Here is a 17,414-nt window from a genome sequence, read left to right as displayed (position 1 = left end):
GCCGTTCTGTGGCGGCAGATAATCGATGGCAAGAGGAGTGCGATAGAAGCAGTCACGTGGGAACCATGCAGCCAAATAACAGGGAGGAGAAAAACCACAGTACTGTTTCAGCGCACCATGTTATTAAGAAACCCTGATGGAGTTGTGAAGGAAAATGGGCTCATCCCGTTCCCAAACAATAGACTGCAGAAGGCTTTTGAACCTCTGCTTCTTTCTCACACAGAGGGAGAACATCACTGTATTCAGCGTGTGGGAGAAGCCCTTTTGCCACTGACACAAACTGGTGTTGAGAAGATCCATGAGAACGGTGCCTGTTGCTTTATCTCTCTTTACTCCTGTTGGTGCTTTTCACGTCTCTTTTTGCTTTCTTTGGGAAGAGTAAACCTGTCAGGAGCTGTTGAAAGTCCAAGAAGAGGGAGGTTCTGTGGGCCTCATGCAAGTCCCAAGGCCTGGAGAAGGAGAACTTTGTAGAAAATATGCGGGAGGATTTTATTACGAGATTTACTGACATCTGTAGGAACCTTGGTGAGGAAAGACTGTTTAACTCTCCTAAGCATGTTCATCTCTGAATGAGTGTGGTAGGCACCAGCTGGTGAGATCCTCTAGCACTGGGCATGCTAACAGGTTTGAAGCTTTTTTCTAAACCTGTATGTGAGATGGGAAGGGTGCCCTCGTGAAGAACCAGGGAGCAAAAGGCATTTGTGTTTCACATGGGATGCCTGCAGTCGCTGCCGTCTTAAATGGAAAGCATCCTAAAGAGGCAGGAACAACAACTCCATGGAGAAACCAAGGATGGTAATTCAAGTGGGCACCTAAAAACTCTGAAATAGATTTGAGTCAATTTACAAGGAGATATCACCATGTGCCAAGGACTGGACCTGGAGGGAGAAGCATGTAGCCTGTTCACGTTAGCTATGCTTATCAGAGGCAGAAGTGTTAACTGTGGTCTGGGACAAATACCTGCCTGGCAGATTTTAGGTAGAAACTTCCAATTTATCTGCAATCTCAGGAAAAACTCTAGTGCAGATAATCAAGTGTCTGGAACGTAATAAGGTGGTAAGTAACAGGCAGCATGAATTTAATTTGACACGTTTTGTCTCTGTGAGATTGTAAAGGCTTTTGTGCATAAAGGAGAAGTTGCAGAAATGATCACTTCAGTATGGCTTTAGGTAGCTTCCAGATAAGGCGGGGATGTCCAGCCTAAATAAAACAATTCTGACACAAGGACCCAAGCTGGTGAAAAGCTGCGCTCAGAAAGTGGCATGTAGACAATACCTTGTTCTTGGTCTAGCAGAGCCTGTTGGTTGAGATGTGCAATATCTGTCCCAAGTCAATGATTTTTTTTCTTTAAGGGTGTGGATAAGACTATCTGTTTGCTAATGTATGTGCTTTGCACTCCAAGCTGAACAAAGTGACAAGGCTTTGCAAGATTGAGCTGGGATTCAGAGGGATTTTGGAGAGGAGGAGGTGGATTGGAACAAACAGGCAGTATTTTTAAAAAGGGCAGTTGCAGGGAATGGTTTTGGGAATCTTCAACTGTGAGGATACTCGATGGAGAACGGGAGGCTGATTTTGCAGAGAAGGATCCGATTTTATGTATTTATTTTTAAAGACATTCAGTGTGAGTCAGCAGGGCCAACAGCACACTGGGTTGTTTGCAAAAGGGTAGGTGGATTGAGAAGATAATTAGCGTTTGTACTGGTGTGGTGGACTCAAGTGAAGGGCTACAAGTGAAAAGAGAACAAAAGGAAAGCAAGAAACATTGCCCAAGGTCTAGAAAACATGACTTACAGCAAAGCTTGGGGAGGGAGGGCTATAACAATAATAGTAAATGTGGGTTTGCTTTGTCGTGTTTGCAGAGGAGTGGGTAGATTACAGCCTTTTGTGTATAGAAATGTCTATTGCAAAAGAGAGTTAATAAATGGTCTCCATGTCCACCGTGGATAGCAGAAATAGCTTCTCATTTGAATTGCGAAAATAAAGATTTAGTTTAAACATTAGGGGACCTTCTTAGATGTGAGGTTAAGTATAGGATGGATTTACTGGTGGCTTCCCAAGCCTTTGAGAACCGAGTTCAAAGTAGGCTGGAAAATTATCAGTGAGGAGCGATTGAGGTTTGGCTTGTACTACCTTGGGGCAAAGTAGTGGCTTAGGGTTTTTCTGAAGACTGTCTCCAATGCAAATGCAGTTTTTAAGGCTGTGGTTCAACTCAGGCTTGTTAAGAGTGGCAGAAAGGTTCTGGGTGGTTATTGAACTGGGTCATTCACAAACTGTGTGGCCTGTGCTGCAAATGTGAAGGAAAAAGTAAACTTTGAGTATTGCCCAGGACTGGGCGTGACAGGGTGGTATTGCTGGATGCAGAGATCCTCAGGGCTCTGCTTAGCCCTCAGTTGGCTTGGTTTCTGTGCTCCACGAACTCACAGGGGTACTGAGCACCTCCTTGCTCCACGCTGAGGTGAGACCTGGGCTCGTTCTGCCCAGGAGCTGCCTGGTGGAGCATGGCTGAGCCCATGAGTTCGGAGAGCCAGTTCTGCAGAGCCTGAGCAGGATGGCCCCCAGGCCCACCAGACCACAGCTGGCCCTGGGCTTCCCACCCAGTCTGTCCTTCCAGGGAGGGCTGCGTTTCCTGCGACCTGATGCTGGGAGCAGGATCTGGACAAGAGGACTTGCCATACTCCCTGCCAATCTGAATTAGCCTCTGATGCTATATAGAGGAATGGGAGAGCAGCTGCTAGCTTCAGAGTGGACAGCCACAGTATATCAACGTGACTTTGTTTTTTTTTTTTTTAAGCAAGCAGAATGCCTCTCCTGATCAATTTAAATGTATCTTAATAATCATGTAGCATCTTGAAGGGCTGTACTTGCAAGCAGAGCATATGTTAAATAGAACTCAGTATTTAAATACTATGGGTATTGCAGTGACAGATATATCGGGGCTAATTTGGCTGCTCATTTAGGCCGATTACTTTGAAGCCTCCCACCCTGGCTGGGGGGTCATTAACGTTATATCCAAGCTGACGACTTGATGGCAGGAAGCTTGTGCAGGCGGCTGTTAGGAGAGCCGGTGCTGCGTGCAGTGATGAGGTGGTGACCTCAAGCCCAGCAGCCACAGGAATTGCCTTGCATTGCTGCGGGGGGATGAAGGGACCCCATTGTGTCCCTGCCAGACCTGCTGCTTGGTGCTGGGGCTCCTGTCGCTGATTGTGAGCATGGTGGAGGCAGGCTGGCCCTGCTGTGCCCGCCGTACGACAGGCAGCGTGTAAAGAGCAGTTGTTTACAAATGAAAAGATAATTTCTAGTCTGGAATCCCTGTGACAGGAAGTAATAGCAGTGGAAGCTGCACTGAGTACGAGGTTTAGAATGCATGAGATGGGTGAATTGGGAAGTGGGAAAATAGATTAATGGCTTGAGATGCATATTCTCATCATCTTCTCTGGTAGAAATATTTCTCTTTTTATGAAGCTCTCCTCAGGGAGGGTTAGAGGAGACTTCAAAATAGAAGTCATTCTTTGTTTCGGCTTTTAGCATTGTCTTCCTGCCATTTAATATCACTCTTCTCTCTCCTGATAATTTTTTTAAAGAGTCCAGATTGTAACTAAATTTCATGGGCTTGCTGTGATCCCAGGGATGTGTCGCTTCCTGCATTCCTGGAGGAAATCCTACGTTTGGGGCAGCCCAGAGGAGATGGGGAGCAGCAGGAAGATAATTCAACTTGCAGTAATGTGAGATGTCTGTGCTGGCAGAGCTTGCTTGCTGCAGAGCAGACTTCGATAAAACACCTGAAATTCCAGCCTGCAACTATAGCCATCAGCTGAAAGAGGGACATATTTGCTGAGGGGATCAGCTCAGTGCAGGCATGTTCTGCAGCGCTGAGGGGATTGTGGTGCACAGGGGAGCTGCTAACGGGCAGCCCTAGGGGTGGGCTGACATGGCGCGGTGCAGGAGGCTGCTGTTCTTCCAGCACTCCTGAGGACAGCTGTCTCCCGCTCACAAGGCGCTGCTGCGGTCATTGCACTTACCCGGCAGGAGGCTGTGTCCTCTGTATCTTCTGAGGCCCCTCCAGCCCCAGAGACCCACGCAGTGACCTGAAAGAGCTCCCTGCGAACCTCAGATCACTTCTAGCTCCTGCAGAGATGAGAAATGGGATGTGTGGTTCCCAGAGCATGAGAAAACTTTGTTCCAACCATAAGGACTAAAAGCTTTTTGTCTCTGTCCTAGGTTGATGGAAACAGCAAGAGAAATGACCAGGGAGTCCTTACCTATCAAATGCCTTGAAGCAGTCATCCTGGGGATGTATCCTTTCATGTGTCTGTCACTTCTTACTCTGCAGCACTGTTGAACATATCACCTCTCCTGGAGGGTGTCTGAGATGTGCACAGGCAAAGGTGAGTGTAAGCAGCTTGAGGACTGTCCGTGCTGTGGATCGGCGAGCTGTCCAGATGTGTCAGAAGGAGGTGGGAGGCTGTTCACAAGCATCAGCTGATGTTACAGCGGCCGTGCTGGCTTTGCCTCCTGCCTTAGTAATCCGTCTAACATCAGGATCTGACCCACAGTGCCCACATAAGTGTCTGTCCGTGTGATCCCTCCTTATTTTAGTCATTTGTTGCCAGTTGCTGTTGGAGCTCGTTAACACATGATTACCATCAGTTCTGTACTGTGTTTGTGTAATGTTTGCATAACAAAGTTGTGTTTATTTTTTGTCTCAGCCCACAGTTGTGCTTTGTGCAGAAACAGGTGTATACTGTAGTAAAGCGTTTATCCTTTACCTTAATGTAATGTCTATTTCCTACTCAGATTCAGAAAATAACAAGGATATTTTCACTGGGAGGCTGACTCGCTTCCTGACCCCCTTGTGCTCTCACTGATAAACTAACTTCGTTCTCCCTAAACGCTGGAAAAGGGCAAGGCAGGCCTGCAAGTACAGCTGTACACTGGATATACCTCACCACAACGGATCAGTTTTGATTTCAAACAAAGAAAACCAAACCCCAACGCAGAGCGGCTCCTGGCACGTCTCTGCCGCGTTCTGCTGCTGCCCCCTCTCGTGGCAGAAGGAACTGGCATGTGTTGTAGTGCCCGGTGCTGGTGAGGGGGTGTCTGGGAGCTGCGCCCCCACGTGCTGCTGCCTCCGCTTGCCCTGGCAGGGCCCGCTGTCGGCTTTGGAGTCCTGAGGGCTTGGTGGCAGCAGGTGGCTCACGCTGACACCAGTGTCTATAGGCCTGTCATGCTTACCTGTGTCAGGACTCTATCTTATATTATTTGGGGAACAAAGCAGGGAGGAAATCCCCAGGAGGAGCTGATGCTGCTCTGCAGTACTGGTAAGTGTCAGTGTGTATTCTGGTGCTGTACTTCTAGTACTGAACCACATAGAACTCAAACGGAGGGTGAGTACAGTGATGACATACGGATGACCATGGTAACCTAAGAGTATTCTTGCTGGTTGAAAAGTTTAGACCCTTTTATTTTTGTTTTCTGAAAAATCCTTTTTTTCCAAAGTTTTTTTTCCTGCTTTCGTCACTTTCGTGCTTTTTTTTTTTTTTTTTCATGATTTCATTTTTTTTGGTTGGGGGCAAACAGTTAAAAGCTCTGGATTATACTATTTGGTATCATCTGAAGTTTCTTTGGTGTTGGATTTTTGAGCTTTGAATGAGTGTTTCTGTCTCTAGATAGTACTTTCAAAATGTTTATGGAAGGCTTTTAGTTGAGATTACCTCGTGAGAAGGCTTTGAGGGGAGAGTGAGACAGGGCTGTCTCTTTTCCTTTGATTTCCAGTTCCTGCGTTGGAAGTCCATTGTGTGAGAACAGGGGCGCTGCCTGCTGAGGTGGTTGTCTAGTTACACATTTGTTAAAGGAAGCTAAAAGATACCAACAAAATATTTAGGTTTTATGTTAAAGGCGAGGTGTGGGCACACAGAATATCAGTGACAATTAGATGGGCCACCTGACTGTGTGCTTTTTGGAAGTGGCCCTTACAAAGCCTGTGTCCCTGCGGAGCCCCATGGTGTGCTCCAGGTGTGTTTCTGGGGCAGATCTCTGTTATAACATGTCCTTGGCTGATTTTTTTTCACCAGCTGTGAGACTGATCTTCAGTCACCCTCCCAGGTGTGTACTCGATGAAGCAGCAGCTATGACATGCTTTCCAGGGCCAGACAGTTTCCAAATGAGAGATGCTGCTGCCCTCTGTTCGCTCTCCTGGGTGTCGCATCAATGAGTTGCATCCAGCTGAGCTGAGCATCCTAGTGCTTGTGTGTTAACCTCTGGTTCTCTTTTCTGCCTCCAGAAATAGGGTACTGCTGTGATTGGTGTGCTGACAGGCCTTGTTCTGTTGCTTGGCTACCGAAAGGAGCAAAGCCCAGCTTTGCTGACGGTGGACCCTCAGTGTGAGCCTCCATTCAGAGCTCAGCTAGCACAGAGTGGCTTAGCAAGGTGTCATTTAATTGAGCTGCTTGCTGGCTTGTGCAATTGCCTTTGCAGTGTGACTTCTTATAAAATACTTCAGCAGTCCCTCTTGGTGCAGAATTAAGTTTTGCATAATTGCCTTCGCACTGGATTTTGAAGCATTTTTATCTGGCAGTGAGTAAAATACTGAGCTATTCTGTCTGCACACAGCAAGGGAACAGCTGCTGTGAGATTACCAAGAGCTCGTACAGATCTTCCAGCATTATATCGATTGCAGCAGCCTGCACAGATCTCATCTGCGCAGCTGTCTGAACTGGCTTTGTGTCATGTTGCTTTCATGGGCTGCTCAGCAGTGCCTAACCGGAGGCATTCCTCCTGCTGCTTTCCCCAGGATGCTTCTCAGTTCAGCTGCAGATCAGCTGAGTAATGGTGCGTTCACTACATCCATTATGAGCAAGGATCGAAACTACTTGTGCTCAGGATAGGGAGTAGTAAACCAAAAGGTGGCGAGGGAATTGTATCCATGTTGTATTCTTTATTAAAATGTGGAGAGCAAAATAACAGAGGGTGAGTACAGAACCTCAGGGGTCCGCAGAGTGCTGTCTGTGACAGGTGAATCTAATTTACTTCCACTGACTGCAGTGCCCCTGTCCTGGTTCATGCGAGGTAACCAGCAGACCTGTGCAGTGTATGAGACCTCCTGCTGTCTGATAATGTCATTAAATGGGGAGAGTGGAGGTGCCCTAGGAGGAGAGATGATTTAGTGGCTTTACACTCTAACCATTTAATCATTGGGTGATGTTTCTCACTGCTGGAGTCCCTCCTGCCTTGCAGGCAAGTTCCTGGCTGGGAGCAAGTGCTTCGGTAAGGGGGAGACTTTCTTCCTGTGGTCACTGCAGGGTGTCTGGGATATTGACATCCCCTCCATCCCCTCCTTGCTTTCTACAAGCTTGTCTGCAGCCTGACCTGTTTTCTAACTGGAATAGAGGCAGGGAGGGGTCTGCTGAAGAGCTGCAGCCCCTCTGGTAGCTGGGAAGAGCTCAGAGGGCTTGTCATCACTTTCATCTTCGTGGCCTAACCTTGAACTAGTCATCTCAAGCTGCACCTGGGCGTTAGAGAACTGGCTCCCTGCTCAGTCAGCAGGGCCATGCAGAGCAGGGATTTCAGTGCTGTGTCAGCTGCAGGCGCCCATGAGCGGCTGTGCCCAGCCAGCCAGGCTGCCCTGTCCTCCTCCCTGGCACTGGGCCGCCTTGGCCTGCGCTCGCTGTCTGAGCCTCCCTGCCTGCTGTCACAGGGTGCGTGACAGTCACTCTCCTGGTTTGGGCACCGGTGGGCTGGCACCCCCACAGCTTGTCCCCTTGCCACCTGTTGAGCTGGCTACAGTTCCCAGCGGCTGCAGGAGGCTGCCGGTCATAAGCAGCACAAGGTCGGGTAGCCTTGGGAAGCCAGCTGCTGCTGCGTAGATGGCATCAGCTGCTAAGGCCTATTTCCAGAAATGTCAGTGTCCAAAGCTTGGAGCCGCAGTGCTAGCACATGGAAAGATCCCGCTCAGATTATGTACTTAAAAATAAAAAAAAGCAATAGAGAAAACCCTTTCTAAATTTGCTTCTGGCAAATGAATGAGATGAAGAGTTCCTCTTCTGGCTGGGAGCTGCTCTGTACTCCTCAGTGGGGAGCACCTATTTAGGGAATGGTCTGTAACAGGGCGGAAGAATGCTAGGATTTCTGTGGGACTTTTTTGGTAGTGGAGCTTACCAGGGAATAAATTAAAACTCAGAAGGGCTGACTGTAAAGCATTGCTGGAGTCATCATGTAGGTATATAGATTTAAAAAAAACCAAACATCCAGAATCTAGTTCTGCTCCAGAGTTTTAAAACAGAGTCTGACTCAGATCATGCCTTAGCTCAGCATGTTCATAGAACCAAAGAATGGTTTGGGTTGGAAGGGACCTCAGAACCCACCCAGCCCCAGCCGTGGGCAGGGCTGCCCCCCGAGCTCAGGCTGCCCAGGGCCCCATCCAACTTGGCCTTGAGCACCTGCAGGGATGGGGTACCACAGCTTCTCTGAGCAGCTGTGCCAGGGCCTCACACTGCCCTCTGAATAAAGAATTTCTGTCTAAATCTCCCCTCTCTTAGTTCGAAGTCATTCCCCCTTGTCCTATCACTGTGTCCCCTGGTGGAGCTCCAGGTGTTGTCCTTATGTGTTTCCTGTGTTGGAGCAGGAGGTGGTTACCCAGAAGGTGACAGATAGCCGTCCTGGGTGATGTCTGAGGAGATCAGCATCCCTCAGTACTGATTTTTGGCTGTGTAGCCCCGTGGCCAGACCTTGGGAAGCTGCTTGGACTTGCACCGGGACCGGGATCTGGAGTGCACCGAGCTCTCCTCTCAGCTGCCTGTGCCCTCTCCTGCTCCGTGCTGTGTCAGCATTGTGCCGTGTAATTTACTCCCTGACTCTCCGTCCCGCAGTTACAGGCCTGGCTCAGAAATGTGATTGCAGCCGTGGTGTCAGCATGTCATTGCCTTTTGTTTGCTACAATACAGCTCTACTTGGGCAGAGCAGAAAGGAAAAGAACTAATAATGACACACGGGCGGAGGGGAAGCCCGTTTGCTGTGTATTTCATCTCGGGTGGGGACTCTCATTAAGCAGTCCCTCGGCAGAAGCAACCTGTACCTAAAGGTTAATTTCCACAGCAGTTGTTGCTGAGTTGTTTGATGGCGGGTAATTTCCATCCTCAAAGGAGCCTTTTACTCCTACCCAGCGTTTAATGAGATTAAATTGCAACTTCTGCAAGGCCTGGTGGCGGAAGTGTGTATGTGTGGCAGGCGGCCGCCACGCTTTGTGTGGGCTCAATAGAAGGGCGCTGGGGAGCGAGAGGAAACTCTTTCATAATGAAAGGAAAATAGTGGTGATGTTCGAATGCTTCATAGGTGTTAATAAAAGATACTGCTTTTTCAGTTACACGGATTGATAAATACAATGGGCTTCTGTAAGAAACTGTCTGTAGGACAAGTTACTGTAACGTGACTTTGATAGATGCAGGATGCTCCTTTTAGGGCCTGGAGCAAGGTGACCTAAACGAGATGGCAGTGGGCTGAGTTTTCCGCTTGTCACAATAGCGCTGGGCCTGATTCTGAGTGTGGCAAAAATGTTTGAGTATGTGAAATTTGGCAAGTGTTGGGTGGATGATGTACCCCAAAGGTGCTGAAGTGTGCTGCAGCTGTTCCTTGTCACTGCACCTGCCCTGTCTAGGGCCAGCAGACCCTGTGAGCCTCAGCGCCTGGAGCTGGGGCTCAGCTGTTCGGGATTAGCAACAGGGAGCTGCACAGACTCAGCACTGATGCGGACTCGCTTGTGTGAGGGAATCTGTCTGTCCTTCCCCTTCTGCGAGTGTCACTGATGTCCTGAGGAAACCACCTGGGCCAGCACGCAGCTCGCATCTGAGATCACATACTGCTGTCAGAAAGCTTGGCCCTCGGCTGCTTCCTGTGGTGCATTTGGAACGGCTAGCCAGCAGTTCAGGGACTAATTCTGCTTTTTTAAAAGGTTTGTTCCTGGCCATGTGTCTGTGCTAATCTGGAAACAGTAATCGTCAACCCAAGAGCTTGTCTTTATCTCAGCAACGTGTTACATGTACAAAACTGGTCTTGTATGAGGAGTGGCCTGACTGAGGATGGTGTTGAAAGCCAGATCTGTAACCCCGGAGAGGATTCTGATCTGTTTGTACTGCTTAACAGCTGCCGAGATGTGTGAAAATGAGGATAAACGGCCTGAGTCCTACCAAGTGTCAGCAGTTCCCTTTTGGTTTTGGTGTCAGATAAAGGAGTTCCCAGGGACTCGGGGTGGATGCTCTCCTCCAGCATACTGCACTGAGCACTGTCATTGTTGCTTTGTTTTTCTGTTCTTCCCCGCAGGCATGGTAGAGTCAGGCCCTTTCCTGCCTGAACAATTGCGTCTTATTCTCCAGGCAGTATAATGGGCTTTAGTAGTATTGACTGTTGCTGGGGCACAGTGAGAATACATTTGTGTTTGCATGGGTCCTGGCAGTGAAAACTGCTGGAGGTCTCACAGCTGTAACGTGGTGCACTCTTCTCAACCCCGTTTTTTCTTTGACTCATTGCACACAGATACCTAACAAATGGGCAGCCCTCTGTGGAACGATTCCCCATCAGCTTTAAAACCCACTTCTCAGGGAACTATTTTCATCATGTGGTGCTTGGAATTTACTGCAATGGCCGGTACGGCTCACTGGGTATGAGCAGGCGCTCGGATCTAATGGACAAACCTCTGACTTACCGAACTCTGAGCGACCTCATCTTTGAATTTGAAGACTCCTATAAAAAGTACTTGCATTCAGTCAAAAAAGTCAAAATCGGATTGTATGTCCCACATGAGCCACACAGCTTTCAGCCCATTGAGTGGAAACAGCTGGTCCTCAATGTGTCCAAAATGATGCGCACAGAAGTCAGGAAGGAGCTGGAGAAGTTTGCCAGGGATATGAGGATGAAGGTAGGTCTGGTGCCTGGTTTTAGTTCCAGGATCTCTCCTTCAGCCTGTGAAACACTGGAACACCACACTCTTCCCTGGCTGTCGAGGAGCTAGCACCCAGATTGTTCTCTGTATATTTCCCAGCTCTGGATGAGGGTGGCCAGAGGAGGCCACTGGGGCTGGAGCTGGGGGGGGTTGCTGTACAGCTCCAAATCAGGCAGGTTCAGCATTACATAGAGGTGGATGCCTGCAGCAGAGGGAAGTGGGCCTTTCCTCTATCTGCTGAGAGGTGCAAGTCTGTAGAGGAGCATGATGGCAGTCCCTGAGGTATGCGAGCACATGTTGAGGAGAGTCACTTCTCCATGTAGGGCATGCTTCCCACCACCCGTGCTTCAGTCACGAGGTAGGTGAGGTGGGGAGGGAAGGAAAGCAAACGCCTGGCAGGACTGAGGGAAGCACAGGGAGAGAGGGCTCGCTGCCATAGGGCTGCGGGGTTTGGCTGCCCTTGGGACGAGGGGTGTCCCTGAGCGTGCTGCCAGCACGGCTGTGGGCAAGGAGCCGGTCACAGCTCAGGCAAAAGGGGAGCTGGGGCCTCTCCAGCCTTCTGCTGGCAGCAGGAACTGAGCAGGTGCATTGCTAAGTATGGGGCTGGCTCTTTTGGAGAGGTATGCAAGTTATTCTGAGTTCCCACACCCTGCCCTGCTGAGGAATGGCTCGTACATGGCAGCCATGTGCCTTTTTGGTAGGGGCTGAGACAGCCTCCCTGCCCCCTGACGGAGTGCTGCTGCTGGCATTTGTGACAGCAGGACAGCCCTCTCTTGTGCTGCCAAGTAGGGCGGCAGGGGTGAGCAGTGCCCTCACTCTGCCTCTGGTGCATGTCCATCTCTGGGAGTCCCCCAAGGTTCCCACCAGGACAGAGAGGGCTGTGTCCTGCAGCCGTGCTGCAGCCAGGTGGGCCCAGCGAGCATCACTGCTGCCTCTATGACTTTGTGCTCGCTGCTGGGCACGTGCCTGGGGCGCAGGGGGAGGAGGCAGCAGTGAAAGATGCTGAAGCCAAAGTGATCTACAGGGCTTCAGAGGAGAGACCGCATGCGGGGCAGTGGCACAGATAGGATGCCATGCCGGCTTGTACCCTGATGTCATCATAGGCAAATATGCTTGGTTACATTGTAATAAAGCTTTTTTTGCCCTTCTCTTTTCATGCACTTCTAATACCATCTGGAGAGCAGAACACTTGAATGGGCTCTAGTTAAAGAAGTACATGCGGGTGGACAGCTTCCTGAACTTTGTGCTTGCTTCTGATAGAGGCACCAGCTCTGTGTTTGTACCAAGCTGTGCCATTGTGTCCTGTCCTCAAGCCCAGGACCACAGCCCCACACAATTGAGGGCTGAAAGCCCTGTGCTGAGCTCTGCCCACATGAGTTAAGTCTGTGCCTTATGCCACCTTGACCTCCTCTAAGTCAGTCACAAGATGACTTAATTCAGAGCTTGAGCCATTTAATTCGGAGCATTTACATTGCAAGGGGTCTGACTTGGAGGATTGAATCTTAAAAATAGCCTGAAGCATGAGTGCTGTGCCGATGGGCTTCCTCTTAACCTGGGCAACATTTGAACGAACCCCAAGGGACTGAGGGCTCTGTGTGTGCCATCTGTGCTACTGTCTAAGGCCCTTCATTTAATCTTTATTTTTTCATGAATTGTTGCCTTCATGGAACACCTCTCCCTCCCCTCCCCACCTCCTGCAGATTCTGAAGCCCTCAAGTGCCCATTCTCCCATGAAGGAGAGGTCGCGGGGTAAGTCGCTGTCCCCTCGCCGAAGGCAGGCCAGCCCTCCGAGACGGCCGTTCAGAAGAGACAAATCGTGAGTACTCCTGTGCTGTCACTGCTGCCATCACTGGCAGTACAAGGTTGGGGGCATGGTATATTTATTATTTGACAGTGTACAAAATGTAGACACTGACATATATAGGAAAACTGTACCAGGACCTTGACTGCCTGAGAGACTCTCCAGGCTGGCAGTGCTGCTTGTCCTGGTGCTGTTGTCCCTGATGGCTCCTCTGTATGGTGTCACTGGAAGCCCTGGTGACACCTGTTTGGTTCAGCTCTACAGGGTGTTGGATGGCTGTGACAGTAGAAATGTGGCTTCCACCTTTTATTCTTTTTCAGTTTTTACGCAGTACATTTTTATGAGAAACAAATAACAGACCTTGGGGTGCAGGAGGCCTTTACAGGGAGGAAAGCAGTTTGATCACATTTTGGGGTGTTCAGGCCTAAGTATTAGAAACAGGAGAAGACCTCCCAGTGGTGTGGGGTGCTCAGCTATCACTGCCTCAAAAGAAGTTGGATTTCCCATGAGTAGCATTGGTATTGGGCTGCTATCCAGCTTAGGGGATTGTGGAAGAAGTCAGCCTTCTTGCCAAAGCAGAAATACCTCTTCCACTGTAAACCTTTGATTTTAATTGGTTTAAAAAACCAGGCCACTTCATTCATGCTTCGTAGCTATTTGTTTTTCTGCGACGGAGTGGGGAGGAGCGGACTCCGACCGCTAGCGATACCTCTAAATGGACAGAAGTGAGCTGCCGGGCCTTTTACAGCCACCAGCAGACTCCATACCTTAGATGCGGAAGAGTCGCGCTCGAGCTGCACTGCTTGGTGCCAGGAAGCTGACAACTGCGAAAGCCCAGACGTCACCCAGATTAGTCACGCATTTATGATCACCTCTTTTTAAATAGGCTCCCGGACTGCTGTCTCAGCACTTATTTGTTTATTTTAAAGTGGCTAACAAAGACATTAGGCTAACTTTCTAAAGATAACTTCCAGATAGTTTAGCACCAGATGATTCCACAGCAGGCTTTTATTTTAACTTGTGAATTCATACTCGGTCCACGATGCTGTGCTTTAGGCGTCATCACTGTGAGCTCCTTGCTTAGTGCATGAATAATCATAGTTGTGGCAGGCCCTGCTCCACCCTGGCCTCATCTGCTGGGTTCTTTTGGAGTTATGGGGTCCCCTCTGCATCTCTCCCAGTGCAGTACAGAAGTGCAATGTAGGCACTGTGGCCGTATCTACGGTTGTATGGTACTCTGAACCAATCCCTGCATCTTATCTCATGGGGATGTATAGCACTGGTGCTGTGAGCAGGATCTGAGACCAGCGAGAGATGCACTATATGAAGTTCCCAGTGTCCTTTCTTCCTTCCTCTGTTTTAGGAAAGGATGCTCTTCCATTCCCATCCCTCTACCCTCCCTCTCTTCAATTAAAGCCAGCCTGGATGGTTCTGCTTCTATAATTCTCTTCTGTTAAGTACTTAAAAACTGAGACATGTTTGCTTTTCTGCTGTGAGAATAGTTTATTCCAGGCTCTCAGCTATCAAATTAAATGCTTCCATAAACTATACGCTGCCAGGATTATTTAGGTTTAAGAATGTTGCTGCAGGAGCTTTTCCATTGCATGCTAAATAGGGAGAGACTGCTCAGTCTTGAAGTTTCATTTGCTTGGAGTTGTGGATATAGTAACAGTGTGTGTTTAAGTGAGATAACTGAAGTGAATGGCTTGATAGTACCAATCTGTAAGATGCCTGGAAAGTATAAGGTCTTCATCTCAGGCTTTCTGTTTGGCTGGCTCTAGATTTCATGCAGACTCAGGCGAGGGGGAGGAGTAGGCTGAGACAGCTGTTTCTGATGACAGCCACATCAGAAACCTTGCCCACTGACTCTCAGCAGTTTTCATGTTACTGTAAAAGCCAGAGGATGGACAACTTGTTCTTTGCTGGTGCTGGGCTATAGTGGGAGCCTACATGAGTAGTTCAGGTTATGCTCATTTGTGTAAGAAATTCAGCATGCTTGTGTTTGCAGTGAGAAGACTGGATGTAGTCAGCCCTAGTACCTGGCTCTGCAGGTGCTCTCTGTTCCTGCGTGGCAGTGCCAGATCACTGCTGAGCAGCCCTCTTCCCTCCTCTCCTTGTAGACCTGCGGTGGTGGACAAGAAGGGAGACCTGGCTACACTCAACGAGGTGGGCTACCAGCTCCGCATCTAACAAAGCCATAGGCTGGACAGAGGGCTTCCTCGGTGCTTCCCACTGCACTTTACCCTCACTCCATTGGAAGGAAAAAGGAATGGGACTATTTATTAACTTGTGGACATTTATAGTAAAGGTTTTACCTAGAAAATAGAACGGAGAGGATTTTTCTTGGTGGCAGTATTTATTTTCATTCAGTTCATGGAAAAGGCATCAGTGAAGAGAACCTTCACTCTATCGTGTAGGACGTAACACCAGTTGTATGTGAGTTTCTACAAATAGAGTTTTGCTGTATGAGCATTAATTGAATTTGGACATTGTGCTGGGTGGTACCTTTGGGGTGGCTACAACTCATACTCTTAGTATTAAGACGTGCTGGGGTGCAGTGTTTTAAAAAAAAAAATTCATATTCAGTATTAATAGTTAATTCAGCAATAAAAACAACCAGTGCAGAAGTGGCATGATTTTTTGAAGTGTCAACATTACCTCACAAAACTTGATAGATATGCAAAACTGTCAGTATTATTGTTTTGTAACAAGTTTGTACTGTTTCCCAGCATTCCTGGTAGTATTAAAATGGCACTGGACGTGCTCTGCCACCTCTATTATTGTTTTGTGCATGTTGCTGAAAGATGTTAAGTAATAGTAATATGCAAGTGTATTCTTAAACACGTTTTCTTGGGGAGAAATGAGGTTTTTTTTAAAAAAATGGTAATTGATGAATAATGAATTTCTAAAATTTCATAATTTTTTATACTTTGTCACAAGCTTTTTGTCTTTCCTGACTACACTGCTGAAGCACAAGAAGAAGAGATTGTTGTTTTTGTAGAGGCAAGAATCCACATAATGGTTTGTTCCTTGTATACGTTACTGGAATCATGGAAAAAATGTCCAAATTGCTGAGTCTTTACACATTTCTTTCAAGATTTGTGTGCAGCTTTGAACCTTGTCTTTGAAAGGCCAAGTGGTCTCAGATAGTGATGCCTTGACATCTTATATTAAGATCAGACATCACAGGCTGAAGTTAAGCTTCCACCGTGCTGCCTAGGGAGTTTCTCTTGTATGCATCGTAACAACAACTGCTCAGTCAGACCTGAATAAGGAAGCTTGTACTGGAAGAAGTTCAGCAATAAAATACATTGTGTGGCTGAAATAACCAAGAACCAGGCTTGTCTGCTTCCTCCCTCCTCTGCCCTTCTGCTGTGAGACTTGGCTAAGGACCTGTGATGGATGGCAGCGTTCACAAGTGACGTGGTAAGAGACTTTCATGCCTTTCACATTAGTGAAGTTCTCTGGAAGCATTTGAGCGCTGCATTCCTGAAAATATTTCATTAGGTGCCTAAATAGAAACTGGATTATTCCAAACATCCAGCCTCTACCCTTCGTGCTGTGCTTATGAATTATACTGCTATGGGCCTTGTGTACCTCCTCTTCTGGGCACGCACGTGTTTTGGGATCTCAGAGAAGACAGGGCATTGTACCACAATGACAGTAATACTGAATGAAATGGAATGATGTAAGCTCCTAGAACTCTTCCTGTATCAGCTAGGAAACGAATGAAAACAGAAGGAAATGAGTGCACATACCTAAACCTCATTGCTTGCTCAGAAGAGTCAGTGAACTCATCTACCTAGGACAGGAAGCCAACAGAGACCCAGCAATCTTCTACAAACAGCAAAAGGCTTTTCAGTAATCAGTCTTCATGAGGCCTGGAAAGAAGGCTTTTCAAATGTATTATACTTCTTTATACAAGATTACTTGATCAGTTACAGGGAGGCCTTTTTCATCCCTCTTTCCCCAGCCTTTTTCGCTCCTATGTTCACAACAGGAATTTTGGTTCAGGAGTGAAGTTGAAGAGAGGGAAGAATTCTTTTAGTATAAATTCTTGTGTCATTTGACATCAGCTACAGAGTTTGGTTTACACTTTGTGCTGCTCAGTGTCTCGTGACAATTTGCTTCTTGTGTCTCTTAGATTTCTCATGGGTAAAATACTGTAGAAAAACTGACATGGTGATCAGCTGTATCATATAGCATGAGGGTATCTGGTATGTTTCTAGTTTTTTCTATGGAACCACAGTTTACTACTCTTTAACTCAAGTAACAGGTGTTGGTATATAGCTGTTACCAGGGTCCAGAGCAATCCAAGTTTTCTCTTAACCTCTAACTTTACTGAAGCTCTTCTATGCTACAGAGCTGTTTTGAGGTGGTTCTTATTCAACTGAAATATTCTCTTGAAACTTGCTTATTATGGCATTTGTCTTAATGGTGGTTCTAGTGGCTGTTTTTTTTTAAACTTCCTGCAAAATGGTCAAATAATGTAGAAAACATGCATGCTGCTCTTTTTTTTTTTTCATTACTTGTATGCTTACGCACAGTGTGAAACTTCAATAAAATATCATGGTAGTCTTTGTAATGACTTAGGGTTACTTTTATCTTGTCTAACACCAGCTCTTGTTGGGAAGTGTCCAGGTTGTGATATTCCAGAAAACACCCACGTTGTTTTTAAAATGT

At 47.7% G+C, this 17,414-nt stretch overlaps 1 protein-coding gene across 3 annotated transcripts in view; it reads left to right on the top strand.

Moving 5' to 3' along the window:
• Positions 1 to 17,311, top strand: part of VASH2 (vasohibin 2) — a 29,805-nt gene extending 12,494 nt beyond the window's left edge. For all 3 annotated transcript variants that reach the window (XM_021390407.1, XM_021390406.1, XM_021390404.1), the window contains 4 exons: positions 4,219 to 4,293; positions 10,525 to 10,906; positions 12,631 to 12,746; positions 14,852 to 17,311. In XM_021390407.1, the coding sequence (XP_021246082.1) occupies positions 4,219 to 4,293; positions 10,525 to 10,906; positions 12,631 to 12,746; positions 14,852 to 14,921 (643 nt within the window). In that variant the 3' untranslated portion in view covers positions 14,922 to 17,311. The remainder of the gene's footprint in view (positions 1 to 4,218; positions 4,294 to 10,524; positions 10,907 to 12,630; positions 12,747 to 14,851) is intronic.

The sequence above is a fragment of the Numida meleagris genome, chromosome 3 (genome assembly GCF_002078875.1).
Source record: "Numida meleagris isolate 19003 breed g44 Domestic line chromosome 3, NumMel1.0, whole genome shotgun sequence".
NCBI lineage: Eukaryota > Metazoa > Chordata > Aves > Galliformes > Numididae > Numida > Numida meleagris.
The sequence above is the reverse complement of the archived record's forward strand: the minus strand, read 5'-3'. Positions and strand labels throughout refer to the sequence as shown.